The following is a 27,469-nucleotide window of genomic DNA, read 5'->3' on the forward strand; positions in this document are numbered from 1 at the left end:
AAGCTCCGATGCTTAACGGGAGTATAACATGTCTTAACATCCGATGCTCAGCGGGACTAGAGTTTCCAGCTGCCGCAAATTGTGGGATGTGAGCTTGTCCCCCGGGGCACCGAAACAGCGGGAGAAGATAGATTTCGTTTGTGTAACCTTTGACGCTGATATGTCACAATGCTTTATAAGCTCAAGACCACACTTCCCAAGATTGATTATCCAGAAGAAGCAGGATACAGAGACGGAGCGACATGTAAAATAGTAGCTCGCCATTAGACATAGACCTTGATCCGCTTACACTGGTACGCAAGTCCAAGACGCTGGTAAACATGTCTCATAAGTGCTCAGTTTATAGCCGGGACGCTAGAGAATGTTATGCGGGAAGCCGTCAGACATACCTTGACTGGAATCGATGCTCTGGCTCTTGGTGTTGTGATTTTGACCCAAGCTTTCTGCCCTCGATTTGACAGTCTTTGATAATGACGGCGGCGTCGTATATCATGGGGATGTGGTGTGTGTCAAGGCTATCAGGAGGAAAAGCTGCCGCCCACCAAAACCGCCTGCCAAGATTGTCGGGATGAAGGCTATACCCGTCGCCTCGCTCGCAAGAATAGCTTCATCTGATGACCCTTCCATCACATCTTCCACCCTTTCAGGTTGGCACACCAGCCATTACCAATTGACTAATCTACCGCCCTATGTCCGTCCATCCTATTCCAGGTTTACAACTTCCTTTCAGTAACGATGAGCCCGTTTCTTGGTTCAGGTTGTTTGAAGGTTTGGATTGGAGAGTTTTAGGGTGGTGAACGGTGAACCGCTGGGAGAGAGTACCAACACGTTCCGAACCGGCCGAACTTTGTAAAAGCAGGCCTGGTGGAAGTGTTACATATACCTGGGTGGTGGACGGCTCATCGCACCGGACCGACTGAATATACCTTTTCTTGCGTTTCTTTGTGTTTGTTCCGGATGTCGACTTCATGTAAGGTCCTTCTTCCTTCGTCTCTGCGTGTTCACGAGAAAAGCATCAGCAAATAACAAATGTCGAGTGGTGTTGAGACATGCAGTGGTCCATGGTCACAACAGTGCACGAGCCGCTACTTATCATACACGGCCCACCCAGCGGGGACCTCAGCACCTTCTAGATCCACTATCGGCTGACCGCCTAAAAGTTGACAACATCGCAGCCTAGACATACCTAGGTAAGCTAGGTGCTGCTGCTCCTCGCTGTTCGGCGCATTGCTACCTCTAGCCGTACGTCATTTTGACTTTTTGGTTTTGTTTCTCCGTCTACAATCTCTCACCTGATCCTCCAACAACCATACTTCCTTTCATGTTTCCAAAGTCGAACAGTCTTAATTGATACCAACCTCCTATTACCGTACCTACCTCTACTGGAAAATAACACGGCGGATCGTTAATCACCGGCTCTGTTCCCACCAAGCATCGACGAACTCCAAAACACCAACCTAGACACATACCTACTGCCTACCATCACATCCCGCGACATCCGAACCACCACCACCACCACCACCACCACCAGTCAAGAAAGACATGGCCCGCAACTACTTCTCCCCCTACGCCCCCCGTCGGCGCTCCAACCGCATGGTTCTCATCTGGGTCACCCTCTTCTTCTCCATCATCTTCTTCATGTGGTGGATACAAACTCGTCACCACGACGCCGCACGCGCCTACGCAGACTTGCTTGTCCGGGGCCCGAGGATGGAAGGGGATAACGCGAGGGGTGGGAGGATCTTGGAGGATGCGTAAATGGAAAAAAAAAAAAAAAGGGGGGGGGGGGGGGGGCTCACACATTTGTTGTCAGTGGCCATCACCTTGGCCGGAGAGCGAGAGGAATCCTGTTATCTGGATGAGGAAAAGGTTGGGATGGGATGGATGGGGTAGCAAGGTTTGAGCACGGAAAAAAGGGCGGTGGTGATGGTGGAGTTGGAAGGGTAAGAGAGAGCTTCGTCGCAGGACCTCAGAGACCTCACTCAGCAAGCGGAGAGGGGATGACGACCAAGATACCCACGATATCAACATAGCAAGAAAAGCCGGAAAACGAGAGAGACGACTTCTGGTGGTTTGAAGAACAATTTCTAGAGGAGGAGTTGGTGGGCGAAGCACCCAATTTCTTGGCCAGGGGTCATGGCCATAAAAGAACGCATTTGGCTCTGGCGACGAACGGAGGAGGCATTGCGGACTACTGTGTATGAGATGCGTATACCTAGAGATACAACAGGAAAATAATGTTTTATTTTGGGCTTGACAACCCAGCCATCATTTGCTGTCTCACTTCCGTGCCGGTTTAAGCAGTGACTTACGGTTTTCCTTTGATCGGACATTCCAGTGACCTTCACAACCAGTGGCCATGCTTCTGCCATGGGCAGCATGTTTACAAGTGCATCTTTTCACGGCAAACGGTAACTCGGCCGGATCACGACTCGACGGAACGATCTACGTCTTACCTGTGCACGACGCTAGGGGGCTCGTCCCGTGTCAGCGAGTCCAATGAACTTGAAGGTAGATGATAGAATAAAAAGGGTTGTATGCACCTTGTTTCGTATAGTATAATCCAAACCACCATCTCTCGACGCTACGAATCCCAGTCGTACGTGATATCAAGCTTCCACGTCGTCCCTTACGCCAGCCGAACACCAGCTTCCTTGCGCTTCTTACCCTGGTGTGACGCCGCCGTGCTCATGCCAACGTTCTGACTAGCATCAAGGAAACTCTGCGCCATTTGTTTCTTCTTCGCCTCCTGCTTCTTGAGCATCTTATCCGTCTTACCCTTTCCGCTGCCTTTACCGTGGAACTGGTGCGACAACTCCTTGAAGGCCTCCTTCTGCCCGAGCTGACGGCCGTCCTCGCCCACATACTTGAGCTCAACAGTGGGTTTGTACGCTTCCCTGAACAACTGCTCCATGACGCGTGCCTGATGCTGTTCACGGATCGTGTTCTGTTGGCGCTGCCACTCCTCACGCTCGCGGGTCGACATCCGGTCGAGACGGCCGCTGGCACGATCACGCTCACGCTGGATACGGGTCTCCTCGTCGAACTTCTTCATGAGGCGGGCGAGTTCGGCCTTGAAGTGGGCACTTTCGCGGAAGTTCTTGACGAGTTCTCCGCCGCGGGACTCGGCGTCGATGAGGCGGCGGTCTTTGAGCAGGGCGAAGGTTGCGGCCATGCCTTGGGCGACAAGCTTTTCTTCTTCGACACCGGTTGTGGGAAGCTCAGCGGTCGGCGATGTGGCCCGCTCAGACTGCCCATCCTTGTCGGCGTCTTCCATTTCCTCGTCTGATGATTCCTCCTCCATTGCTGTAACCGCTGTCTCTGTCCGTTGCTGAGGCTTTGGCTTTGGTGCCTTCTTCTCCTCTTCGCGCTCTGCGTGAAGAGCATCGACGAACTCGCTGATTTCGTCGATAACGATACCTCCAGCCTCGGCGGCTTCCGGCTCGGCTTGGTTCGATTGTTCGCGCAGCTGTTTAGCAAGCTCTTCGGGTCGCGTCTTTCGCTTCTTCAACGCCGCGGACCTCTGGCGGGCCAAGGATTGTTGCAGATCGTCATCGTCGACAAAGTCTTCGTCAAAGGTCTTCCTCTTTTTGGTGTACGTCACAGCCTCCGAATCGATGTCCATCTGCTGCTCTGTGTCTGCTGGAGCTTCCGGCTCTCCTGGATATAGCACATCGTCATCGTCTCGTCGCCTTGTCGACTTGGTCTTCTTCTTTTTCGGCTTCTTGACTTTGACTTCGGAAGCATCCATGTAATCTGATACTGGTGCAGGGGCATCGTCTGTACGCATAATCATTAGCATGAATCAAATGTATTTGGGGAAGAGGGCATAACATACCGAGCATATCCAGATCAACCGTCTGCCCCTTCCGCTGAACAGGCGCACTGTCTAGGATGTCGGCCAAAGAATCTGTCGTTGTCGTTGTCCTAATCGTCTGCCCAAGTGTAAAGGCTTTCTTCTTTTTGCCGCTGATCTCCTCGTCGTACTGTGAAAGGATCGTTCGTTCGCCCGTCTCGTCGATATCATTGGGGTCGTAAAGCGGCTTCTTCTTCTTGAGGTCGAGTCTTTCGTTCAGCTTCTCTCGCTCGCGCAATTCAATGTTTTCGAGCTCGTCCCCTTCCTCTTCGGCATCCAGCACGCCAGTATCCTTCAGCGTGAGAACCTGGTCGCCACTCTCGAGAAAAGTGTCGATATCGTGCGCAACCTTGACACCGGCCAGATCCCTAGCTGTGTGCTCAGCCGCCGCCGCCGCCGCCGCCGCCGCTTCCTTCTCCTCCTCGGCCTTCTTTGCCGCCTCGATTTTCTTTTGCCGCTTCTTCTGGTTCTTGAGCCAAGCCTTGGCATCGAGCTCGTCGTCTTCCACGTCATCGGCTATGCCCTTGCCGTCGAGAATAGCGTTGCGCTGGGCCATCTCGCGGGCCTTCTTGATAGCGGCGGCTCTCTCCTCGCGCTTCTTCTTTGCAGCCTCTGCCTCCAGGGCTTTCTTGTAGTTGTCGTACGATGCGGCTTCGCGGGTCTCGAGGGTGCTGCCCTTGTCCTCGCCTTCGGGAGTGGGTGATCGAGCCTTGGGGGCCTCGCCGGGGACGGGCAGGGGCTTCATGCCCATTGCCCGTCGCACCTTGTTGAGCTCTTCGATTGACGCGGCGTCCATTGTGAAATCGATTTTTGATGAGGATATGTGATGGTAGTGAGGTGTCGCAAGTCGGCTAGGGTGCGGTCGTAGGTGCCGAAAGAGAGTCGAAATTCCGGGTCGCGTGTGCGAATGGACGATGCACAATGATCAGAGTAGTGACCTGGAGGTATGGACCGACAGTGAAGTGAAAGTTGCCAGTGAAATCGCTAGACGTCAGTTGAGGCTGACAGCGAGTGGCAGGCGAACAACAGAACTGAAGTCAGTCTGGGCCTGGCCGTAGGTACGTCTAGGTTACTGCAGTGAGGTGGCTGGAGTCATGCGATAAGATAAGGACAACGGGTACCTACCTACCTACGCAGTATGTACTGCGGTTGCGAGCAAAAGTAAAACCCCCTTGTCAGGTATCTTGCACGGACCACCACAACCAGAGCTTCGTGAGCACTGTGTGGTCGACGACCTGATCCACGGGTTTAACTTACCCATCTCACCATAGTACGCAGTATCCACCGAAACTTGCAAGGCTGGCTTGGCACCCGATGCACAGACCCCACCTCCAAAATTTTCGTATATCAAGCGGGACGTCGCGCCCAACTCTTCCTCTTTCTCTTTTTTTCTCTCCTCACGGACCTGTGCCCAGCGCTCCTCTGCCGCCAGCTCGTGCTTGCACTTGTAGGCAGCTAGGGTTGAGTGCTGAGGCAGTTCGGCAACCAAGGAGCCATCCAGGACTTTACGTTCTTCCATGATGTCAATTTCCATCCGACAGGTCACCAGAAGAACCGAACTCCGGTGTGAACCTCGTTCGCCGCAAGGCTTGAGCTTGGGGAGCGCCGGATGATGTAGGGGAAGTCATATTCCAATCCGTTCGCCGAGGACGTCGTCCTATGAGGCTGGGGGAAACCATGACAATTGCCACATTTCCTGCCGTAAACACATGTCTTTTGTTTTGATTGCTCTTTTTGATCAAATGGCGTCTAAAACTTGCCCTTGTGAAGTGATGAGCAGTCGGGATTCGTACCAACATGTCAGATAATAATTCCATGTCCATCACTCTTGGAATTTTGGCAACAAGTCCAAGCCAGCCCGATCCCCCGCCATTATGCTTTCACAGGCGTAAATCGCTAGAACATGAGATGTTCAAATGTCCGTCTGCTGGGTTGGCAGCCAATCGTCTGATTTTGACCCTGACTCTCATATGTTTTAGTGAAGTGAGGTGCCCTGTCCTCAAGAAAGGACCGACCTGGTGTTGAGAAGTTTACCATCTCGAGATAGTTTCTGACCCAGGGTAGCATCGGCTTCCATTGTTCTCATCCGCGTATTGGAAACATCAGGTTCTTCAAAGCTGGGAATTTCCGAGGTCGCGGCGTCGCCCCATACCACACACTGTTCAACGGCTACCGTGGTTTTGGGAATGGAGTCAAGGCACCTCTCTGTCCAAGTAAAACGCCGAGAGTTGAAACGTCAAATTCCTCGGTGCAAGTTTTCTTGGTCGGCCTTTTTCGGCGGAATCCCCATGTCAAACGTCCAGTTGCTACTGCACGTCACGCAAATAGTCTGGGTCCTTTTTCTTCAAGGTGCATCTCTGATAGGCACGTGGGTGATATGATGATGCTTCCAGATCGTTCTTTGCGATCTGAAACTGTGAGACAGCTGTTGTCCATTAGTGTTCCCCGGCTCAACGGCGGCGTGACGGAAATTCCGTCAAGTTATGCCGGTCTTTGAGAGACCTGGCCATTGACATCGGGGAACAAGTTGTGGGTCATGGACTGATGCTATTCCCAACCTGTGTAACTGTTGACCCTAACCCGATTTGATTCCATGATGTATGCGTTTCGGCCAAAAGAGGATACATATTCATATGTTTTCCACACTTTGTGATGTCTTTCAAAGGCGCTCTGCTTCAAATACGTGATTGGAATATAATGTAGTTGCATAGTCCAGCATGAGAGGAGATGGTAAAGCCTCACTCCCTCTTCATCTCCAACAAATCCTGCGCAAAGCCACCCCTGTCCTTAGCATAACCGGACTCCTTCCTGTTCCTGACACAACGGCCGCGAATGCAGATGCAGTCGGCACTCCAACGCAGTCCACCCCCAGATCTCACCCAGCCGCACTCCACGCTAGCCGAGCTGCCGGAGCGGGACCTCCTTTGTGAATTTGGGGAACAGGGGTCCTGTCATGTACAGTATCTGCCCGCAGCCAAGAAAGAAGAAAAGTCCGGGGGGAGGTAAGGTTGCTCCGACATGCTTGTCTGCCCGACTTTGGTGTTCCAGGTTCCCCAACTTCACTTTCTATCCTCGGCATAGCGCCGTCCGCGGCGCTTTTCCATCAGGCTTTTCAAGGCCTTTTCCACGCGGCCTCGAACGGCCCCAAGCCCTTCCCCCAGACGCCACGGACTGCCCCAAGATCGAGACGGCCCGATTTCGAAGGACCTCCTCGGCGGCGGCAGACCATCATTTGTCACAGTTATGTCGGCCGGACGAGTTGACGTATGATGGAGACGCGCAACAATGGGCGTGGGTAGCAGTGATGGCGGAGAGTGAGAGAGACTCATTCCATCTACAGCGCGAGGGTGATGTGTCCGTGGTTCGTTTCTTTGGCTGGCAAGATTTGCAAGACTAGTGTAGTTAGTAGTGTATCAGTATACCCTCCGCCAAGCTTAGGACAAGAGATGGTGATGCTAGAACGAGTATTCTCCGACGTGAGCCTCCGACTAAAAGATCGATAGTCGTGACGATGGAGTGAGTACCTAGCGGGCCGTGATATACACTATGTAGGTATGTTTCTCCCAGTTCCAGACCCTAGGTATGACAAAGTTGGCTTCACAAAGTACAAAGCGCATCACATTGCCATGTGTGCAGGTGTCAAAAGGGAAGGGCGGAAAAGTCACGAGGTTTCATGGTGTTCCCATGACACTCAGAGGTCACGGTACAGTATAGTTCCCCGCATTACGGGGGTTTCTCCGCCATTACGAGATTATGGGGAAACCAAACCAAACTTCAGGCGCCCGGGCCAAACAAAAGGGAAGAGGATGTAACCTCTGCCCCATACTTACTGTGTATGTACCCACCCGAACGCCGCTTCCATTCCAGATCCCAGGCTGCATGGAGTGCGCCGTGTGCAGATTTCACATGAAAGCTGAGGCAAGTCAACGAAAGTGACCTAAATATGCGCCATCCACTCATTTCCTTCACCATGAACACACCGACATGACGGCAGTGACACTGACGCCTGCCCATCGATGGCAGCCACCATTCATTTCTCGATGCGACGGTAAACGACGCCCGCGGCGAGATTAGGTCATTGCCGAACGGATTGAAGCTCTCTCCATCTTGGATCCATTCCCGGCCAATCCCGTCTCGGCCAACCACACTGTCCACTCGCCCAGGTCAGCAGCTCAGGACTCTCTCCTGGTTTGGTACCGCTTAGTGTAGAGCATACCGCTCTCAGTCCCCATAGACCAACCATAACACCGCACGTTCTCTTTCACTCAAGATGCTTATCATGTCCCCTCTTTCTGCTCCAATGATTCGGACTGGTCGAATACCAATGAGACAAGCGAGAGCGCAGTGCGAGCAAGCGTTCCTGCAGATAGAGCAGTGGGACTGCCGCGCCACAAAGGAAGAGGATCGTGACGTGACGTGACCAGTGACCAGAAAGCAGAAGATCCAAAAGAGTCAAAAGGACCGAGCCTCACCTACAGTAATGGCCCGGATGGCACTCAAGACCGTCCTCTCGGCCCTTTCTCCAACTCTTCTCCTTCCATAATTCACCTAGGTACATACACGGCCTACGCTTCCGCCTCATCCCATCCCATCCCATCCCATCCCATCCCATCGACGACTCTAACCCGCCCGCGAGTGCAACCTCGTCCACGAACGGACACCCCGGCTCTCCTCCGAAGCCCTTGCAAGTGGAAGCTGAGGTTGCCGAACTTAGACGACCAGGGTTCACCAGCCGGACCGCAACTCGAACGTCAGAATACAGGCCTCAGCCTCCAAAGGGGGTTAACGCCAAGCGAGAGCAAGACAAGATCGTCGCCCATCAATATCCTGGACAAGACAACATGGACGCAATATATAACCTCAAGCAAGTCCTCCTCAGCAACCATGATTTCACCACCAGCCTGGTCTCCAACGCAACAGACTTCTCGACAAGTCCCTTGACCTACTTCGCCATGCATCTCGTCTCTTCGCTCCTCGTCGTGGGCGCCGCCTTCCAGGCCGTGCTCGGTCTGCCGGATCCTCTGCATGAAAAGAGGCACAGCGACATCATCAAGCGGTCTGTCGACTCGTATATCCAGACCGAGACTCCCATTGCGCAGAAGAACCTTCTGTGCAACATCGGTGCTTCTGGATGCAGAGCCTCCGGTGCTGCCTCTGGTGTTGTGGTTGCCTCCCCTTCCAAGTCGAGCCCTGACTGTAAGTGGAAATTGCACAGTGTGTCTCATCTCTCATGGCAGCATAGCTCACAGTGTCGATAGACTGGTATACCTGGACTCGTGATGCCGCCCTTGTCACCAAGCTTATTGTCGACGAATTCACCAACGACTACAACACCACTCTTCAGAACACCATTCAGGCTTATGCTGCTGCACAGGCCAAGCTTCAGGGCGTTAGCAACCCGTCCGGTTCCCTCTCCAACGGGGCCGGTCTTGGTGAGCCCAAGTTCATGGTCGACCTCCAGCAGTTCACCGGTGCCTGGGGCCGCCCCCAGAGGGATGGCCCTCCCCTTCGCGCCATTGCCCTCATCGGCTATGGCAAGTGGCTCGTCAGCAACGGTTATGCTGATACGGCCAAGAGCATCATCTGGCCCATTGTGAAGAACGACCTTGCCTACACTGCCCAGTACTGGAACAACACTGGCTTCGATCTCTGGGAGGAGGTTAACAGCTCTTCTTTCTTCACCATCGCCGCCTCCCACCGTGCTCTCGTTGAGGGTTCTGCTTTTGCCAAGTCCGTCGGCAGCTCTTGCAGCGCTTGCGATGCCATTGCCCCCCAAATTCTGTGCTTCCAGCAGAGCTTCTGGTCCAACAGCGGCTACATCATCTCCAACTTTGTCAACTACCGCAGCGGCAAGGACATCAACTCCGTCTTGACTTCCATCCACAACTTCGACCCCGCTGCCGGTTGCGATGTCAACACCTTCCAGCCCTGCAGCGACCGGGCTCTTGCCAACCACAAGGTTGTCGTTGACTCCATGCGCTTCTGGGGTGTCAACTCCGGTCGCACTGCCGGTAAGGCCGCCGCTGTCGGTCGCTACGCTGAGGATGTCTACTACAACGGTAACCCGTGGTACCTCGCTACTCTCGCCGCCGCCGAGCAGCTCTACGACGCCGTCTACGTCTGGAAGAAGCAGGGTTCTATCACTGTCACCTCCACCTCCCTCGCCTTCTTCAAGGACCTCGTTCCCTCCGTCAGCACCGGCACCTACTCCAGCTCTTCCTCCACCTACACCGCCATCATCAACGCCGTCACCACCTATGCCGACGGCTTCGTCGACATCGTTGCCCAGTACACTCCCTCCGACGGCTCCCTGGCCGAGCAGTTCGACAAGGATTCGGGCGCCCCCCTCAGCGCCACCCACCTGACCTGGTCGTACGCCTCCTTCCTTTCCGCCGCCGCCCGCCGCGCCGGCATCGTCCCTCCCTCGTGGGGCGCCGCGTCCGCCAACTCTCTGCCCGGTTCCTGCTCCGCCTCCACCGTCGCCGGTTCATACGCCACCGCGACTGCCACCTCCTTTCCCGCCAACCTCACGCCCGCCAGCACCACCGTCACCCCTCCCACGCAGACCGGCTGCGCCGCCGACCACGAGGTTTTGGTAACTTTCAACGAAAAGGTCACCACCAGCTATGGTCAGACGGTCAAGGTCGTCGGCAGCATCGCTGCGCTCGGCAACTGGGCCCCCGCCAGCGGCGTCACCCTGTCGGCCAAACAGTACTCTTCCAGCAACCCGCTCTGGTCCACCACTATTGCGCTGCCCCAGGGCACCTCGTTCAAGTACAAGTATGTCGTCGTCAACTCGGATGGGTCCGTCAAGTGGGAGAACGATCCTGACCGCAGCTATGCTGTTGGGACGGACTGCGCCTCTACTGCGACTCTTGATGATACGTGGAGGTAAATCGCTTGCTTCGTACTAGGTAGTAAGTAGTGATTGGGAAAAGGAAATGAGAGAACGGGAACGGGAACGGGAACGGGAATTTGTGATTACAAAGTGTAAAATTAATAGGCCCGGGATTTTGGTTAGATGCATAAGGGGGCAGGGGGGCTAGGAAACGGAAGGTTGCATATCAACCGAGGAAGAATGGGAAGAAAGGGAAGAAAGACAGAAAGAAGGAACAACAGGACTTCATTCTCTCACATCGACATGAGCTACCTGGGCATCAGCTACCTGGGCATCTTGATTTCCTTTTTAGAAGATTGTTTTGTATCCTTTTTTCTTCCTCCCTTTTCTTTTCTTGTCCGTCTCTTACACCTACCTATTTTTAGCCAAAGTCCACACACACACAAACTTTTTGTTAGATATTCTCTGTATCAAAATTGACAAGTTTCAATGTTATACAGTACCTTGCCAAGTTTAATACACATTCAAATCAATCAACCACACACACACAAGTTTTATTGTGCAGAAATGGAGTGAAGAAGAAACATGTTTGGGATTATGATGACAAGCTTCTCAACAAAATTTCAACGAGTTAAGCTTCAAAGGTCCGCTGGCTCAATGGCAGAGCGTCTGACTACGAATCAGGAGGTTCCAGGTTCGACCCCTGGGTGGATCGAGTTGCAAATTGGTACTTTGAGTACCAAAGTTCCTTTTTTTTTTTCGTTTGGCTCTCTGCTTTTCGACAGTTCACTGAGTCATGTGCAAGACACCCCTGATCGGGTACGTACTGAACTGCTTTTGGTGCAGTGCAATGGTTCTCGAGTGCAAGGGATGAAAGGAAGATATGTCTTGGTTGTTGGAGTCAACAATTTGAAAGAGTTAGGTAGCCAGTAGCATGCCTGGTAAATAGGTAGTTCGGTATATCTGAAGTATGCCCAAAATCGTTTTTATATCCTTTTGCCCGCTTGCCCATTCCCTTTCACAAGCAACGCTTTAGTTGCCGTGGTATATATGCTTGGTCAAAACAAAACCCTAAAAACCAGAGAGGAGGTCATTATATAATACATGAGATTGTAAAGAGACCTGTGAACGCCGTTTTTTGTTCCTGCGCGCGGGGGAAGCGGGCATATGTTGCATACAATTCGTTTTGTGTTGGATGTTGTACACGGGGCTTATTACAGTCGAGCCCCTTTTTCCTCTTTATATCTTCTTTTTTCGGTTTCCCTGGCTATATCTTGAGCCCCATATATTGAACATTCCTTTCTTCAGGGGCTTGTTCTCATGTCGTGTCATGACATGACATCTCAGGGTATCCTGCCCTGCTAAGCCCTGCCCCGCTAAGCCCATGCCAAGAATCTCTCCGTAGCCCTTTTCCGGTTGTTGGATGAAACAGAAAGAGACATTTATTTGTTCTTGACGACGCCGACCTGGGCAGGGCGAAGGACGCGGCCGTTGAGCTTGAAGCCCTTCTGCTGGACGTGGAAGACGACGTTGTGCTCCTTGTCGGGCATGGGCGCCATGAAGGTGGCCTCGTGCTCGTTGGGGTTGAAGACCTCACCCTCAGGTTCGATGCGCTCAAGACCGTGCTTCTTGAGGGTCGAAAGGAGGATGCTCTCGGTCATCTTGAGACCCTCGTAGAGGTTGACGAGGTCCTTGAGGTGCTCAGACTGCTCCTCCGACTTGAGCTTGTCCTGAGGAACCACGCTCAAGGCGCGCTCGAAGTTGTCGACGCTTTCAACGAGGTCCTTGGCGAACTTTTGAATGGCAAAGTCCTTGGCCTGCTTGACGTCGCGGGCGGTGCGCTCCTGGAGGTTGCGGAAGTCGGCGACGGTGCGAAGGCACTTGTCCTGTAGAGAGGGGCATCCCGTGTAAGTGACTTGTCCATCATGGCTGTATGTGCATATGCTTTGAAGCTCAAGAACCAACCTTCCACTCGCGGGCCTCGGCGTCCTTGGCCTCGAGCTGCTTCTTGAGGGCAGCAACTTCATCGGTCTCACCCTCCTTCTGCTCGGCGCCCTCGTCGGCCTTCTTCTCACCCTCAGCCTCGGCGCTGTACCACCGGGCGGCGGAGCGCAGCTGGGGAGCAGCTGTCCGGGCAGCTTGCATCTGGAAGATCTGGGAAGCAATAGGGCGCTGGGCGGCAACGCGGGCGCCGGAGCAGAGGGCTCTGGAAGAGCGGGTGAGGGCTGTTCGTAGCATGTTGGCTGGGTATCTGGATGTGACGGGTGGTGAGATGTGGCGATGTCAGAGACAGGGAAGCGTCGCGTGTTGAGAGAGGCACTTTCTCAGAAATTTTGAGACAGCTGCGCTAGCACGGGACGGAGACGGCATGGACGGGCGGCGGGTTGGGCGGCCAACAGGGGCCTTCGCAGTGTCTCCCACAGTGGGATGGTGGGAGGGTGGGTGCTGCTGCTGCATCAATCCTGTCGGCCGGCTGGGCGGGAGCGAACCGAAAAGCGGGTCATGAACGGACCGCCCAAAATCGACGAATTGCCTGCCGGACCATCGAGTTTTGCTCAAATCGACAATTGGAGCTTCGACACCTCAGCGCCCCGGGTGTGCCTGGCGGGGCTCTTTTGTGCGGGGGAGTCGAGATGGACCTGGCTGCTCCTACCTACTCTGTTAAAGACACGCCGTGGAGTTAGCCAACGCCAGGTCATGTGAAGATAAGGCCAGCTTAATCCTGGTCACTTTGTCTGCCCGCTGCGGCCTCAGCCAGAGGCAAGATTGGCGACTGGCCGCACTCAGTCCTACCATAGGTGGTGGCGCCTCCGAACCTCGACCCGTCAACGCGCCGGAAACCGAAATCAGTCCGCAACTTGCATTTCGCATCAACCGGCCCTCAACAAAGGCCACCTCAACCGCAACTCACCCTGCCTCGAACCACAACTTCCTGAACCGTTTCTCCCCCCGCATCCAAATTTTATCATACACCACAAAACGTACCATCGAGAACTGCCGACTGTAGCGAGAACAACTGACCGACCGCCGGTCAACACGCAAAGATGGATTACGATCCGATGGTGATGGACGACGCCGAGTCCCTGGGACCGGTCGTCAAGATCTCACAAGTATGTTCTGTGTGCTCTTGCTCACAGCAATTGCGCTCAGCTGCTCGTTCATCGTTCTAAACCATCATTCTAGGCGGACAACACCCGAGTCAAGTTTGAGCTCTCCAACACCGAGCTCAGCTTCGCCAACTCCCTTCGTCGCGTCATGCTTGCCGAGATTCCCACGATTGCCATCGATCTAGTCGAGATCGAGGCCAACAGCTCCGTTTTGGCCGACGAATTCATTGCCCACCGCCTGGGCCTGATTCCACTCAACGCCGAAGGTATCGAGCAGCTTCTGTATTCTAGGGACTGCGACTGCGACGAATACTGCGAGCATTGCAGTGTGACCCTCAACCTTCACGCCAAGTGCACTGGCGACGACATCATGCAAGTCTGTGCCCGCGATCTTGTTCCAGTCGGCGATCGCGTCAACCAAGTTCTCGGCTCGCCTATCATCAATGATCCTGAAGGCCAAGGTCCCCTCATCCTCAAGCTTCGTCACGGTCAGGAGATCAAGCTCCAATGCATCGCGAAGAAGGGTATTGCAAAGGAGCATTCCAAATGGGCCCCAAGTGCCGCCATCGGCTTCGAGTACGATCCTCACAACAAGCTGCACCACCTCGACTTGTGGTATGAGCAGGATCCTAAGAAGGAGTGGTAAGTACATTCCATCATCTTCACTTTTTCCAATTCCCTTTGATGTGACCGATGTCTCACCATTTTGTTTTTCTCTCCAGGCCTCCTTCGGAGTACGCCGACTGGGAGGAGCCTCCCCAGGAGGGCGAACCGTTCGATTACGATGCCGTACCACAACGCTTCTACTACAACGTCGAAACCGCCGGTCCTATTCCCCCTGATGCTATTGTCACTGAAGGCATCAAGGTCATCCAGCAGAAGTTGGCTGGTCTGATCCACGAACTTACCGAAAGCGATGGTGGTGAGAACGGATACAACGGACCGCGCAGCCCAGGCTACAACGAAGGTGGCGACAACTGGAACGACCAAGGATCGTTTACGCCATATGGAAACGGAGGAAACCAGAGCTCTTGGGGAGGTCAGGGAGGTACCACGCCCTACGGAGCGACTCCCTACGGAGGCGGCCAAAACCCTTGGTCTTGAGCATCATATGCTTACAGTTTACGATTTGCGACGTCAATTACTCCTCCTGATGGCTTGCGAGGTCATTGCGCCTGTCTTTTCCGGGAGGTTTTGGGTATCTGCGGTATCTTTGCGGCGCGAGTTCGAGCTGCGCACTTCGATTAACAACACAACACTTTTACCATTCAAACAAGATTGAGATTCGCATTCCTATACACACACTCGCGCCATCACCACCAGCTCAGCATCTACTTAGTAATCGTGGCGCCTCCGTCTCTTACTGCGGGGACCGTAACTCAACCACACTTTGTGGCTGAGGCCCACGGAACGGATCAGGGCCAAATATCGGACTTTTGGCGCTAGGCACGAGCCGCCACGTCAAGGTCAATTTTGGGGGAAACTGGGAAAAGGAACTTTGGGAGCTGGATCTTGACATTAGGGGAGAGGAGAGAGGCGCATTCTGAAGGGATTCAAGTCAGGGCGAGAGGAACCAGAGCATATCTTATTTGAGCGTCCCTCGTCCAGACACCACATATACTAGGCAGCGGAACGAGGACAGCTCTCTCTGTTATTGGCACCCTGCAAATGATCTATCGCACAATTGCGAGGTATAGACAAAAGGTGAATATAGTTACCATGGTCTGGCGACTACATAGGGGACCAAAATACCCAAAAAAAACATTCATAAACGGTTCGAAAGTGCGAGGTTCATAAAAAATCAAGATGCCATTCTCGCCGGTTGCTGGAGTCTAGTAAGCACTTGCTGCTCTGGTCTATTTGCTTTACACAACTCTGCAGGAAACACCAAACTCCCAGGGTAAGACTACATAAAGCCAAAACACCATCGAAATGACAGCCCTACCGCCGCTTCAATGCCTGACGGATGAGGGAACATCTAACAAAGGAAACCTATGAACAAGAAAACATGAGGTATCGCCATCTAGGTCCTGACAGAAAGACCACCACTCGGCCTCTAAAATGCAGATTTCCTCTATACAAATCCGGCCATTATGTCCCCACCCACAAACTTTTTGATTGAAATGCATTTGAAAACCCGCTGTTGCTGCTGCTAGTCCGTCTAAGAAGCAGACTCCCAAGACTGGACATGGGAGGAAAGGTGAAGAAAGAAAGAGAGATTAGAAAAGGTAGGTAGCCAGGAAGAGGAGCAAATGACAACTCATTCCTCAATGCCCTTGACCTTCTTGTACATCTTCCGATGGCCCTCCAAGAAGATGAAGGTGCAAATCGTTTGTCTGTCCGCGTCAATACCTCGTTAGCACAATCATATCCATGAAACTTTCGCGGAAGACCACATCCATAAAGGCAAAGGAAAAAAAGAGAAAAAAAAAAAAAAAAAAAAAAAAAAAAAAAAAAAAAAAAAAAAAAAAAAAAAAAAAAAAGGAGGGAATCAACTTACGGCCCCAACCTCAAAAAACTCGGCACCCATCCCTTAAACATCCACCTCACCCCTTCCTGGGCATACAAGCTCCCCAACACCTGCCCGATACTACTTTTCCCGCTCGCGCTCATGACCCGCGTCTTGACCACATCAATCGGGCTCGTCACCGTCGCCGCCGCCACGCCCGCCAGGAAACTGGCGCTAAAGTGCGTCGCCAGGTTATCCTCCAAGGGCGTATGTCTAATCAAGATGCGCTTGAACACATCGTAACTAGCCAGCTGGCTGGCCGTCATGGCGGCCGCCCTCGCACTATTGGGCCAAACACCCCTAAACCAGCTCCGGAACCCTTCCTCGCGCGTCATCCGCGCTAGGCCGTCGATGGCGTGCGCGTAGTTGCGTCGTTGCGCGGGGGGCAGAGCGGCGTCGTGCTGCATCCGCACGTTCAGCACGTCTGCTACGTTCCCCACCAAACCGCCGGCTACGCCGGAGACGGTGGCCATGGCGATCAGCACGGGGAAGGAGGCCGGGTGGTCTTTGGTGGTGAAGCGGGTTTTGAGCTCTTCGTAGATGCCGAAGCGCGTGGTCGAGTAGGTGATTTGGCGGAGGAGAGAGGCGGAGAGACCGTTGTAGAGGCCGGTGATGCCGTTGTGGCGGATGATGTGGAGGACGGTGCCGGACATGGTTTTGGGGGCGTCGCCGGTGCGCATCTGGAGGCGGACTTTGACTGTTTCACATTGATGTTAGCCGTGGTGTTTCTTGGGCAGCTCGTGGGAGATGTGACATATTCGCTTCTAGGTAGGTAATGGGCAAAACTTACCAAGATCGAGAGGATGTGTGACAGTGGCAGCCATGCTGCTGGCGCTTCCTCCGAACCAGAAGGGATAGTGTATTGTTTGTTGCTTGGACTTTTTGGTCTTTGTCGTCGTCGCCGCGACTACGGGCTTATCTGATGTCATCGTCTGTTTGTCCATGATTGCTTGCGCCGCTGGCTTCGTAACTGACGCTGCCGCAGTCTGTTTGGAGTCCGAAGGCGAAGATGAAGGCCCTTCAAGGCCAGTGGTGACAGCCTGCATGGTTGTTTATATGTACGAAGAGCCCACGAGGATTCTTGCCGATCAGGGGTCCGTTGTTCGTATAGGGGGCTTGTTATGGAACAGATGTGAAAATTGGTAGAGACGAGAGAATACCAATTGGTTACGGAGGTATTCCAGATCAATTGATATCAATGGACAAAGATAACATGCAGACTTGGACGCAGGGTCGAGGTACTCAATCTCGCATATGTAGACAGATGTATGGTGTGTTCGTCTGATTTTACACAGAAAGCAGGTCCCAGCCGAACGTCCGAGATGCAAAAAGTCAAGACGAGATGACGACAGGTATTTTACTGAACATGAACGTGAAAGAATGGAAACAAGAAGTGGGCACAACGGTGTGAAAGACGGACGGGAGCGGGACTGACGGAAAGAAAATCCTACATACCATGGTGTAAGGGAAGCGGGCCCCATCGTCTAGACCGTTATCGGCGTAGCACCGCGGGCGTGTGATTGTGTTTTTTTACTCTTCGGCCCCTAGAACACCGAGCAACGACCCTGAAAAAGCTGCTGAAAGTGGAAAAATTGGTGACCGAGGCTCGAGCGAGGACAAAAGGAAGTTCCCCGGGCAGCACGATGTCATCATGCAGGACGTCACGCTTGGCGCCTTATGTCGAACGACTGAAGCCCCATTGGCCCACTATAAGTTTCACACTAGGTACACTACACTAGCAGATCTCCGGCCCGGGCATCGTAGCCGCAGCGTAGGTGGAGGGGAGGGAATTTTGAGCTTTGGGCAATAGTACATACCCAATTTTTGTGCTTGTCCCGTGGCTGAGTGGCCAGCAAGGTCCCTTCACACCCACACCCACACCCGATCCAATTGTTTACCTACTTTGGATATCGCGATCGCGACTCAACTTGCTTGTCCTAGGTACACATAGCACAATGGCTGGACCCCGCGTTCTCGCGGCCAATGTCGTGCGGGCTGTGCCTCGTGTGATGACGGCCTCTGCCACGGCTTCGCTTTGGCGACTCAGCGCACAAGCTGGACGCGCCAGACTGAGCTTGACCAGAGCTCCCCGCCATTGTCTCCGAGTAGCATCTTATTCCTCCTCTGCAGGTCAGCATAATATGTCTACTTGGCTTCCAGAAGCTCTAACCAGACTCGGACTCTAAACAACGCAAAACACAAAAGGTGGTGCTGCTAGCTCCCCTCCCCCACCTTCGACCCTCAGCAGCTCGAGACCGGCGACGATCGAGGTCAATGGCAAGACCTACACCACCGACGAATGGTACAACGTCCCCCAGACCGTCCTCGCTCTCACCGGCCGCAAGCTTCATCTCCAGAAAGACCACCCCGTTGCCATCACCCGCCAGATCATCGAGTCCAAGTTCTCCACGGCCACCTACAAGCGCTACAATGAGTTCGACCCTGTCGTCAGCACCATCGAGAACTTTGACTCGCTCGGTTTCCCGCCCGACCACGTCGGCCGCGCCCGCTCCGACACCTACTACATCAACGAGACCACGCTCCTGCGCACGCACACTTCAGCCCACGAGGCCGAGCTCTTCCGCGCCAGCGCCTCGGACGGCTACCTGATCAGCGCCGACGTCTACCGCCGCGACGAGGTCGACCGCAGCCACTACCCCGTCTTCCACCAGATGGAGGGAGCCCGCGTGTGGGACCGCACCAAAGTGCCCAATGGCGACGTCGTGGCCGCCATCTACGCCGACCTGGCCAAGCTGCCCACGCACGACGTCAAGGTCGAGGACCCCAACCCGCCGCACCACCCGGAGCGTAACCCACTGCAGAGCAAGCATCATAGCCCTGAGGAGGCCGAGGCCATCGCCGCCCACCTCAAGCGCTCGCTCGAGCTCATGGTCGTCGAGATCTTCACCCGCGCCAAGCAGGCCGCCGCTCGTCAGGATCCCAACTACGTCGACGAGCCGCTGCGTGTCCGCTGGGTTGAGGCCTACTTCCCCTTTACGTCGCCTTCGTGGGAATTGGAGGTGTACTACCAGGGTGACTGGCTTGAGGTGCTGGGCTGCGGTGTCAGCAAGCAGGAACTGTTCATCAATGCGGACCAGCCGCAACAGCTCGGCTGGGCGTTCGGTATTGGTCTTGAGCGCATCGCCATGCTGTTGTTCCAGATCCCCGACATCCGTCTTTTCTGGTCCAAGGATGAGCGTTTCCTGAGCCAGTTCACCGGCGTGCAGGATAATCTTGACAAGCTGAAGCGCTTCGTCCCCTTCTCCAAGTATCCGGCTTGCTGGAAGGATGTGTCCTTCTGGCTGCGGTCAACGTCTGCGGCGGGTGGAAACACTGCCGTGGCCAACGTGCATGACTTTCATGAAAATGACCTGATGGAGGTGGTGCGTGAAGTGGCCGGTGATGTGGTTGAAGACGTCCAGCTGAAGGACCAGTTCACCCATCCCAAGACGGGCAGGAAGAGCATGTGCTATAGAATCAACTACAGGAGCTTGGAAAAGACTCTGACGAACGAGGAGGCCAACGACTTCCATGAGCGGGTAAGGCAAGGATTGGTGGAGAAGCTTGGTGTTGAGCTTAGGTAGACACGACGTAGCAGAGACGATCGAGTGTATGATAACGGTAGGTGTAGTTGACGTGTTTCATGTGGAAGACCGTGGCCATGATATATGTATGGCTTCTTCTTCTCTCCCCTGTCGGAAGATTTCTTTTTTGTTATGTACGGTTTCCAAAACGTACTGCCACAAAGGGACGACTTTTTTTCCCCCCAACTTCTTGATAGTCTCCCACAACCATATCATACCTAGCATCAGCGTCTAGCCCACACACCAAACGCTTCATCTGCTTCCACACCCTAATTCAAACACCCAAAACCAACTAAATCTTACAACACCATTCCCCAAGATCAAACCATCATCGTTTCCACCCTCAAGAAGGGGAAGCCAGCCTCTCCAAATCCTTCAACCCATCAGTAGGTCTCGGCCCCCCTTTTCTCCTCCTGTTCTCCTCCGCCCCACTGGCCCTCCACGCACTCAAAATCAACCCAGCAATATGCTCCACGCCCACGCCCTTCTTGACCTGCGCAAACACCGTCGGTCCCCCTTCCCTCATCTTCCTCGCATCTCGCTCCATCACCGCCAAGTCCGCCCCCACCGCCTCCGCCAAATCCGTCTTGTTGACCACCAACAAATCACTCTGCGTGATGCCCGGCCCGCCCTTTCGGGGCACTTTGTCGCCTCCCGCCACATCAATCACATAGATGATATAATCCGCCAGCTCGCGACTGTAGTTGGCCGCCAGGTTATCGCCGCCCGACTCGATGAGCAACAGGTCCGTGTCGAATTCAGCCTGCAGGTCCTCGAGAGCAGCCAAGTTGGCAGAAATGTCCTCGCGCACGGCGGCGTGCGGGCACCCGCCTGTTTCGATGGCGCGGATGCGCTGCGGGGGCAAAGCCTTGTGGCGGGTGAGGAACTCGGCGTCTTCGCGCGTGAAGATGTCGTTGGTGACGGCGGCGAGGGAGTGTTCGTAGCGCAGGGCGAGGCAGAGGTTGAGCATGAGGGCTGTTTTGCCGGAGCCTACGGGGCTGGATTTTTTTTGGTCGACGGATATATCAGCATACTTACGGAGAAAGGGGAAAAGAGATGTAGAAAAAAAAAAAAAAAAAAAAAGAGATATGTTATGTAACACATACCCGCCAATACCAATGGTGAAAGCTCTCTCGTCCCAGTTCCTGCCTTCGACAATGGGCATCTCGCGGCCCAAGAAGCTGCCTGGTCCATCGAGGATCTCGTGGCTGTGGCCGTGCTCCTGGGCGTTGAAGCCGCTCTGGGAGTTGAAGTCGTGAGAATGGCTGTGGGGGTGGTGGTGGTGGCCGCCGTCGCCGTGGTCGTGAGAGTGCGTGTGCGACATCTGGATGATTGCTTGCTTGCTTGCTCTTGTTCGTGCTACTAGTAACTCTCTAGTTCCGGGTATGTGCAGGACAATTGTACAAGAAGAAGCTAAAGATGAAAGAAAGAGCACGTTCAAGATAGATAGAAAGAGAGGAAGAAAGACGAGTCACACAATGTACCAAGACCCGGTCTCATGCGCCGAGATGTTTCTCACCTAACAGCAATGATATCGAGATAAGGTGGGGAGGGGCCCAAGCGATTGACGCCGGCGATAACATTCGAGTGACATCAAGGAGGGGAGGGGTAGCTTAGTCACTGTAACTGATAATAGGGATCCACTATAGCTTCCTATTTGACAGCGGTACCGGCCGAATACGGTGGGGATGTTCATAGTCCGTTTGTTTACTTTCTCCCCTTTTTTCCCCTTCTCGGCACATCATGAGAACACTCGACATACAGAAACAAGATCATGTACACCAGCTTGAAATGGCAAGAGGTATCTAATTAGCACTTCGCAACGTACATGTTTTCTCGAGACTTTTCAACAACATACCGCTAGAAAGAAGCCTTCATCAAAACGCGTGCGAAAAAAGAAAGAAGGAAGAAAGAAAGAAAGAAGAGAAAAAAGTTACTCGTAACAAATTGCCATGTTGATCATGACCCATCAATGAATTCAGACTCAAGCATAGCAAGACTCTCTCCTTCCTTCCAAACCTTAGACCCGTCCATGTTCCTAACATTAATGCGTTTGGAAGAAGAATGGTATTTATAGACGAAAAGAATGATAACCTTCCACCGCCGGCGACCTATCCAAGGTACAAACACGAAAAAGGGAATCCCGTATTAGCTTCACGACTGTTTTAAACCTCCGTTTCAACATCCGGCGTCCGCCCACTCAGGCTTCCAACCTTCTTGAGCCTGCGAGCGGCGAATAGGGCCTCGTCCTTGGCGAATTGGACGTTGCGCAATGGTTTCCTGTTCCAAGTATCCCATTAGTACGCTTGAAACATCAGTCAAAGGGAGGGACGAAAAAGAGAAACTTACCATTGCATCAGCCCCCTATGCTGACGATGCAAATCCCGACTGCGGCTCCTATACTCCTTATACTGCTTGATGGGATTCTTGCTGCTCGACCCCGAAGCCGACTTGATCGACCGTCCGGCTGAGGTAGTCGCCTGGGTATCCATCGACTGTCTCCCCACCATGGACGCCGCCGACCCGTTGGCGTTGGCGTTGGGATGTTCACCAGCCGAACCGTTACCAGCATTCAAGCCCGAGTTCATCCCGCCATTAGCATCCTCTCCCCCCGCATTATCGTTCATCGGCCGCGCGTTTTCCCCATCAGCAATACCCAAGTCCGGGGTTGAATCGTCGCCATCGACCGCTGACCCTCCGCCGCCAATGATGCCGGCATCGCCATTTGCATGGCTCTGGCTATCGTGAGACTCCTCATCACTGCTCTCCTCATACTCCGTGCTCTTCCCTTGACTACTGTGACTCCCTCCACTCGCCGTCCTGACCTTCCTCCTCCCCTTGTGCTCCGCCAACAGCTCCTCAGGATCCTGCCCAAACGCCCCGGTCCAATCCGTCCCGTCCTTGGCCAGCCACTTTCTCTTATCCTCCTCCCTCGCCGTCTTCAACACATCCCTGCCCTCCGTTAGGCTCTCCTCATGCAGTCTCTGCACGATGGGGGGCACCTCGCTCTCGACGTGCTCAGCTCTGACGCCCTCAGCGAAGCACGCCTCCCACGTCTCAATCGTCTCCCGCGAATCATTATCGCTAACGAACTTGAGATGGTCGCGATCCGTTCCGGGCTTAAACTGGCCCCTGAACCTGAGGCGGCCCAGCTCCTCGATCTGTATGTCGGGAACAGACCTATAGTTCTCCTCGGTAATGTAATTCTGCGACAGCCGCATGCCGTTGTTGCAGCGCCAGATGGGAATGTCAAAGTCCTTTTCTTCGTTGTCCACTAGGTCCTGCAGCCAAAAGGCAGCAAACATGTCCGTGTTGCGCTTGCCGGAGCGGTGGAACTCAAAGAACACGGGCGAGCGGTACCGGTAGCGCACGGGCAGGCGAATCTTCTTGGAGTGCTTGTTGCGGGCGGCGTCGCCTGAAATGTCCCACGTGATGCCAGACTGTTGCCCGTCGGGCGTGTAGGAACAGACGTCGCTGGGAACCTTGGCCGACGAACCACCGGTGCGCAGCTTGATCTTCATCTTGTCCGTGGGCGCGAAGCCCGAGGTGGTGATGTTGTCCGAGGTGAACTCGAAGGTGCCGATCTCGCCGAAGCCGAGCTGGGGAGGAGGGAGCTTGAGCTCGACAGAGCGGAAGAGGAGTGATATGCGGATGCGGCCGAAGCCGATGCCGCCGTCGAGCGGGTACCAGCGCGTGCTCTGACTGGCGGTATGGAACACGTCCGAGAGCTTGAGTGGGACGACGCCGATTATGGGGTCGTGCTGGCGGTTGCGCGAGTCGCGAACGGTCACGGTCACGATGGACGAGCGCCAGTCGCGGACAAAGCGTTCGGTACCGGCTTCGAAGATGGGCTTGGAGGAGACGACCTTGGTACGGGTCTTGTAGACGAGCTCGTCGTTGATGAGGATGGTGCAGTACGAGCTGGGCAGCTTACCGCCCGACTCTTCCTTTAGCTCACCAGCCTCGGGCCTGGCGGGCTCGTACTCCTTGCCCTTCCTCTTACCCTCGGATCCCTTGACGTTCTCAAGCTCAAGGTTGACAATCTGGTGGACAATGATACTCAGAACACCGCTAGGCCACAACGGGTCGGGAGGAGTATGAACAACAGCATCTTCCTCCTTGCTCTCAAGAGTGCCCTTGTCATCCTGAAGCTCAGGCTTGTCGCGGAGTTCCTGGGGCAGCTTGTGGTCCTTGCCATCCGTCCTGAGAGCCTTTCTGAACTGGGTCTTGCCAAAGAAGCCAACCTCCCAGTGAAGCTCGCCGGGCATGGAGCTGCCAGCCTTGACACCTCTGAGCTTGGAAGTCTGGGGGAACATCTGGCCGGGATGCTGGATCAACTTCTGGATGCTGAGCTCAACCTTTCCGACGACATCATCGGCGGAGCTGCGGTCGCTGTCCCAGAGCTCGAGCGAAAGCTGCTCATCAGCCTTAATGATATCGGGGGTGACGAGCAAGGCGCAAGTCTCGGAGAAGACGGGGTTGAGGTCGTCCTGGATGACGCGAGTGCAGTATTGCGGCTTGCCGAACTTGGAGTAGGAGACGCAAATGTAAGGGTCAGAACCGCCACCCTCGCTTCCGCGACGGTCTTGCTTGCTCAAGCCAGTGGCCTTGTGAATGCGAATGAAGAGGACACCAAGGGCCTGGGTCTCCTTCTTGATAGAGTCTCCCTGAAGCATCTTTCCAATGTCCAAAGTCATGGACTTGGGCGCAACGTACATGCCAGCGGCAGTCGCAATGGCCCAATTGACAAAGTTGGAGATGAGAGGCAGGTTAAGAATATTGGCTCCCTTTTGCATGAGGGGAACACAGCTGGCTTCAACCTTGGGCAGGCCCATAAGAGTGAAGCTGAGCGTCTTGATGAAGGGCGGGTCGGGAGCCATGGCAATTCTGAGTCTGCAAGTGGCGACAAGGCCATTGAGCTCGACCCAGACGGGGAAGGGAACCCCAAAGAAGCCCTTGAGACCGAGGTAGAAGACCAGTTGCATGCCCATGTTCTTAGCCTTGGAAGAGACATCTCCGGAAGAAGGCAGAGAATGGTAAGCAACAGTGGCTTCGAGATTGTAAAAGTCACCACCCTCTTCCTCAGCCGCCAGCTCCTGGGGGTCCTTGTTCTTCTCGTCCTCCTTGCGAATCTCAGCCTTCATGTCCTTAACGTGGCTGTCGGGCAAGGCTCTCAAGCTGAGAATGCGGAGCGGGTTGCTGCCCTGGTTGATGTCGTTGACCTTGACGTTCTCAATCACTCCGGGAACACTGGCCTGCATGATATCCTCAAGGGTGTCGGCAACAGCCGAAAACATTTCCGGGTTGATGAGGCCCCAGATCAGGCCAACGGCAGTGTTCAACCACTCGACGCTTTCCGGAATCAGGTTGACCACGGCGGTCTCGCCACGCTTCTGCTCGCTCGACCATTCCATGTCCCGCCCCTGACGGATCAGGTCCTTGGCCCACAAGAAGACGCCGCTGGCAACGCACATGCCCAGGGGGAACAAACCCCAGAGACTGCCGCCCAGCACCTTTCCAATAAAGACAATGCCGATGAAGACGAATGCGCAGAGGACGTTGGCGCGGGCCTCGATGGACTCGAACATGGGCTCGAAGGTGATGGAAGGGGTAGGGTGGAAGAGCACGTTGGTCTTTTCGCCGTGGATGGGCACGTCGCTGGTGGAGCCATTGGCGATGGGATCAGGAGGCGCGGTAACATCTTGGGCTTCGCGGTATTCCTCGCCGGACTGGGAGGCTTTGGTCTGGACGGTGGTTTCCTTTCCGAGGTTTGCGTTGGGGACGGTCAGCTGTAAGGGGGACGCTGGTTAGTTTGGGCTTCTTATCATCATGCGTCATGTAAGTGAGTATAGACCGACACACCTGTGGATCCTTGGCCGTCTTCATGTGCGTGCTATCGATATCATCAATCTCGACATCCTTTCCGGTTACTGGGTCCTTGACAGTACGGCGGTTCTTGCCGGGTTTTTGGGTTGGGACATGGGCCCGAGCCTCGCCGTTTTGGTGATTCCGGCGCAGATCGGCTTCGACTTTGGCATCGCGTTCCTTCTTGTCCTTATCAAGACTTTCGACAAACTGCTTAATGTTGGGGATGCGGTTGGTGCCCGAGTAGGGCTGACCCCCGGGGTAATGCCGCGATTCCGGGACGTCCATGTCTTCCTGCTGTCCTTCTAACAAGCTCACAATGTACTAATGTCCTTTGGATGGTGGTTTGACATGAAGAAAATATTTGCTGGTTGGTATTAACTCGAGGGCAGTAGTTGATATACCCCCTCCAGGTCTTAAAAAGGAAGAGAACTAAGGTGGTGGTGATGTAGATGGAGTAGGAATGCAGCGGAGTATCGAAGACGAAAGAAAAAAAAGAAAAAAGACGTGGATGGGACTGCCCGGCACTTGTGGTACTGGAAACGAGGGGACGTCAAACATTCATTGAGACGAAGACGGATGGGAAAGTGTGAATCCAGTTTATACATAGCTAGCTTATCATCCTGTAGCTCCCCACAAGTGGTAAGGGTGTTACGTAGGGGGCGCATCAGGGCCATGGTAGCTGCAGTAGTTCTCTACCCTATCAAGTGGAGGTTGTGGAAAAGCAAGCAGGCAGGAATCAGAGACATGGGATGAACCAACGGGAATGGCAAGATCTCATTCATGAGTGGATGTGTGAGAGCTGAGAGAGGAGCTTCCCGTCAATCCACTTGGACAGATGCAGTACCTACACAGTAGTGTACTACAAAGAGGGTTGTACAGTATCAAGTCGAGAATTCCCCCCTCCTCTGATACTTACCCAGCTCCCTTAGGAGACTGTAGTGTACACTACTTACACTGCCCCAGCCAAGCCCCGGTCTAACGGGAAAAAAAGCAAGAAGAGGAACATGGACATACCTATGAAGTCGATCCGATCGCCGTCATCAAAGACAAAACCAGATGCCAGATCGCTTGACTGTCATCATCTCTGTTTGAGATTCCTCACCTTTTCCCAAAGACTTGGGAGTCTTGGTATGAAACCCAATTACCACCCAACCGAGAAATCCATCAGAAACTCTGCCATGTGTACATGACCGTTCAATTGGCGAACAATTCAAAATTCATTGTGGTTGTTTGCGTGCGGTCAGATGGAAGAGGTTGTGATGTTGTGATGTGGGAAGATGTACAAGTAGAGCTGGGTAGGTATGACGTCATTACCACAGCTACATAGTACTTCCCGTCAAACAATTGTGTGCGTAATGCTTGTCGACTGCCAAGCTACAGCGGGCTTGGAACAAATGCAAGCAGCACCCACCCACCACAACCACCGCACTCCCCTCCCACTGCACAACATCGGTTCACTCCGTTTCGTCCCCGCCCCGCCGTCTACACTAGTTCCACATTCTCTCTCGTTCTCGGCCTTGTGTTGTCTCAAGGTGTTGGTCTGGACCTTTGCGGGATGACGTTGGCAACCTGCAGTGTTTAAGTAGTGTAGAGGTACCGAGAAAGTTATTTGTGGATACAACAAGATTGGATGGCGTGCTTCAAAACAAAAGAAAGGACGACAGGGAAAGACTGTGTAAATCAAACATACACGGCTTGTTCATTGGT

The 27,469-nt window shown here is 54.0% G+C and overlaps 11 protein-coding genes and 1 non-coding gene across 12 annotated transcripts; 5 read left to right on the top strand and 7 right to left on the bottom strand.

The window, feature by feature from the left end:
• Window positions 1-118: 118 nt before the first annotated feature.
• NCU01520 (hypothetical protein) lies at window positions 119-951 on the bottom strand. Its single transcript, XM_951876.3, has 2 exons — window positions 390-951; window positions 119-311 (listed from the first exon to the last, which is right to left on the bottom strand). Exons 1-2 carry the CDS (start codon window positions 491-493, stop codon window positions 182-184), a joined length of 234 nt encoding a protein of 77 aa, XP_956969.1. The 5' UTR covers window positions 494-951; the 3' UTR covers window positions 119-181.
• Window positions 952-1,226: 275 nt separating this feature from the next.
• Window positions 1,227-2,278, top strand: NCU11223 (hypothetical protein). Its single transcript, XM_001728373.2, has one exon. The coding sequence runs from the start codon at window positions 1,543-1,545 to the stop codon at window positions 1,756-1,758; it is 216 nt and encodes a 71-aa protein (XP_001728425.1). The 5' UTR covers window positions 1,227-1,542; the 3' UTR covers window positions 1,759-2,278.
• Window positions 2,253-4,939, bottom strand: NCU11222 (hypothetical protein). Its single transcript, XM_001728372.2, has 3 exons — window positions 3,839-4,939; window positions 2,544-3,780; window positions 2,253-2,468 (listed from the first exon to the last, which is right to left on the bottom strand). The coding sequence occupies exons 1-2, from the start codon at window positions 4,650-4,652 to the stop codon at window positions 2,630-2,632; spliced, it is 1,965 nt and encodes a 654-aa protein (XP_001728424.2). The 5' UTR covers window positions 4,653-4,939; the 3' UTR covers window positions 2,253-2,468; window positions 2,544-2,629.
• A 92-nt stretch (window positions 4,940-5,031) lies between these two features.
• NCU01519 (hypothetical protein) lies at window positions 5,032-5,375 on the bottom strand (the record flags this gene model as incomplete). The annotated part of the gene is made up of 2 exons (XM_011395154.1): window positions 5,032-5,075; window positions 5,114-5,375. The coding sequence occupies 2 exons, from the start codon at window positions 5,373-5,375 to the stop codon at window positions 5,032-5,034; spliced, it is 306 nt and encodes a 101-aa protein (XP_011393456.1).
• A 2,439-nt stretch (window positions 5,376-7,814) lies between these two features.
• On the top strand, window positions 7,815-11,187 carry gla-1 (glucoamylase precursor). The gene is made up of 2 exons (XM_951873.3): window positions 7,815-9,052; window positions 9,115-11,187. Exons 1-2 carry the CDS (start codon window positions 8,698-8,700, stop codon window positions 10,749-10,751), a joined length of 1,992 nt encoding a protein of 663 aa, XP_956966.2. The 5' UTR covers window positions 7,815-8,697; the 3' UTR covers window positions 10,752-11,187.
• Window positions 11,188-11,337: 150 nt separating this feature from the next.
• NCU15273 lies at window positions 11,338-11,409 on the top strand. Its single transcript has one exon. It is a non-coding gene; the product is annotated as a tRNA-Arg (tRNA).
• Window positions 11,410-11,508: 99 nt separating this feature from the next.
• On the bottom strand, window positions 11,509-13,084 carry NCU01516 (mitochondrial co-chaperone GrpE). The gene is made up of 2 exons (XM_951872.3): window positions 12,660-13,084; window positions 11,509-12,580 (listed from the first exon to the last, which is right to left on the bottom strand). The coding sequence occupies exons 1-2, from the start codon at window positions 12,930-12,932 to the stop codon at window positions 12,137-12,139; spliced, it is 717 nt and encodes a 238-aa protein (XP_956965.1). The 5' UTR covers window positions 12,933-13,084; the 3' UTR covers window positions 11,509-12,136.
• A 414-nt stretch (window positions 13,085-13,498) lies between these two features.
• NCU01515 (DNA-directed RNA polymerase II polypeptide) lies at window positions 13,499-15,627 on the top strand. Its single transcript, XM_951871.2, has 3 exons — window positions 13,499-13,804; window positions 13,878-14,443; window positions 14,524-15,627. Exons 1-3 carry the CDS (start codon window positions 13,739-13,741, stop codon window positions 14,903-14,905), a joined length of 1,014 nt encoding a protein of 337 aa, XP_956964.1. The 5' UTR covers window positions 13,499-13,738; the 3' UTR covers window positions 14,906-15,627.
• Window positions 15,609-17,841, bottom strand: NCU01514 (mitochondrial dicarboxylate carrier). The gene is made up of 3 exons (XM_951870.3): window positions 17,101-17,841; window positions 16,302-17,007; window positions 15,609-16,137 (listed from the first exon to the last, which is right to left on the bottom strand). Exons 1-3 carry the CDS (start codon window positions 17,354-17,356, stop codon window positions 16,062-16,064), a joined length of 1,038 nt encoding a protein of 345 aa, XP_956963.2. The 5' UTR covers window positions 17,357-17,841; the 3' UTR covers window positions 15,609-16,061.
• Window positions 17,842-18,069: 228 nt separating this feature from the next.
• Window positions 18,070-20,307, top strand: NCU01512 (phenylalanyl-tRNA synthetase). The gene is made up of 2 exons (XM_951868.2): window positions 18,070-18,440; window positions 18,516-20,307. Exons 1-2 carry the CDS (start codon window positions 18,266-18,268, stop codon window positions 19,892-19,894), a joined length of 1,554 nt encoding a protein of 517 aa, XP_956961.1. The 5' UTR covers window positions 18,070-18,265; the 3' UTR covers window positions 19,895-20,307.
• NCU01511 (urease accessory protein ureG) lies at window positions 19,845-21,459 on the bottom strand. The gene is made up of 2 exons (XM_951867.2): window positions 21,001-21,459; window positions 19,845-20,892 (listed from the first exon to the last, which is right to left on the bottom strand). The coding sequence occupies exons 1-2, from the start codon at window positions 21,216-21,218 to the stop codon at window positions 20,238-20,240; spliced, it is 873 nt and encodes a 290-aa protein (XP_956960.1). The 5' UTR covers window positions 21,219-21,459; the 3' UTR covers window positions 19,845-20,237.
• A 55-nt stretch (window positions 21,460-21,514) lies between these two features.
• Window positions 21,515-26,997, bottom strand: NCU01510 (meiotically up-regulated 190 protein). Its single transcript, XM_951866.3, has 3 exons — window positions 25,757-26,997; window positions 22,244-25,683; window positions 21,515-22,174 (listed from the first exon to the last, which is right to left on the bottom strand). Exons 1-3 carry the CDS (start codon window positions 26,045-26,047, stop codon window positions 22,060-22,062), a joined length of 3,846 nt encoding a protein of 1,281 aa, XP_956959.1. The 5' UTR covers window positions 26,048-26,997; the 3' UTR covers window positions 21,515-22,059.
• Window positions 26,998-27,469: the final 472 nt, after the last annotated feature.

The sequence above is a fragment of the Neurospora crassa genome, linkage group II (assembly GCF_000182925.2).
Source record: "Neurospora crassa OR74A linkage group II, whole genome shotgun sequence".
In the NCBI taxonomy this organism is placed as follows: Eukaryota; Fungi; Ascomycota; class Sordariomycetes; order Sordariales; family Sordariaceae; genus Neurospora; species Neurospora crassa.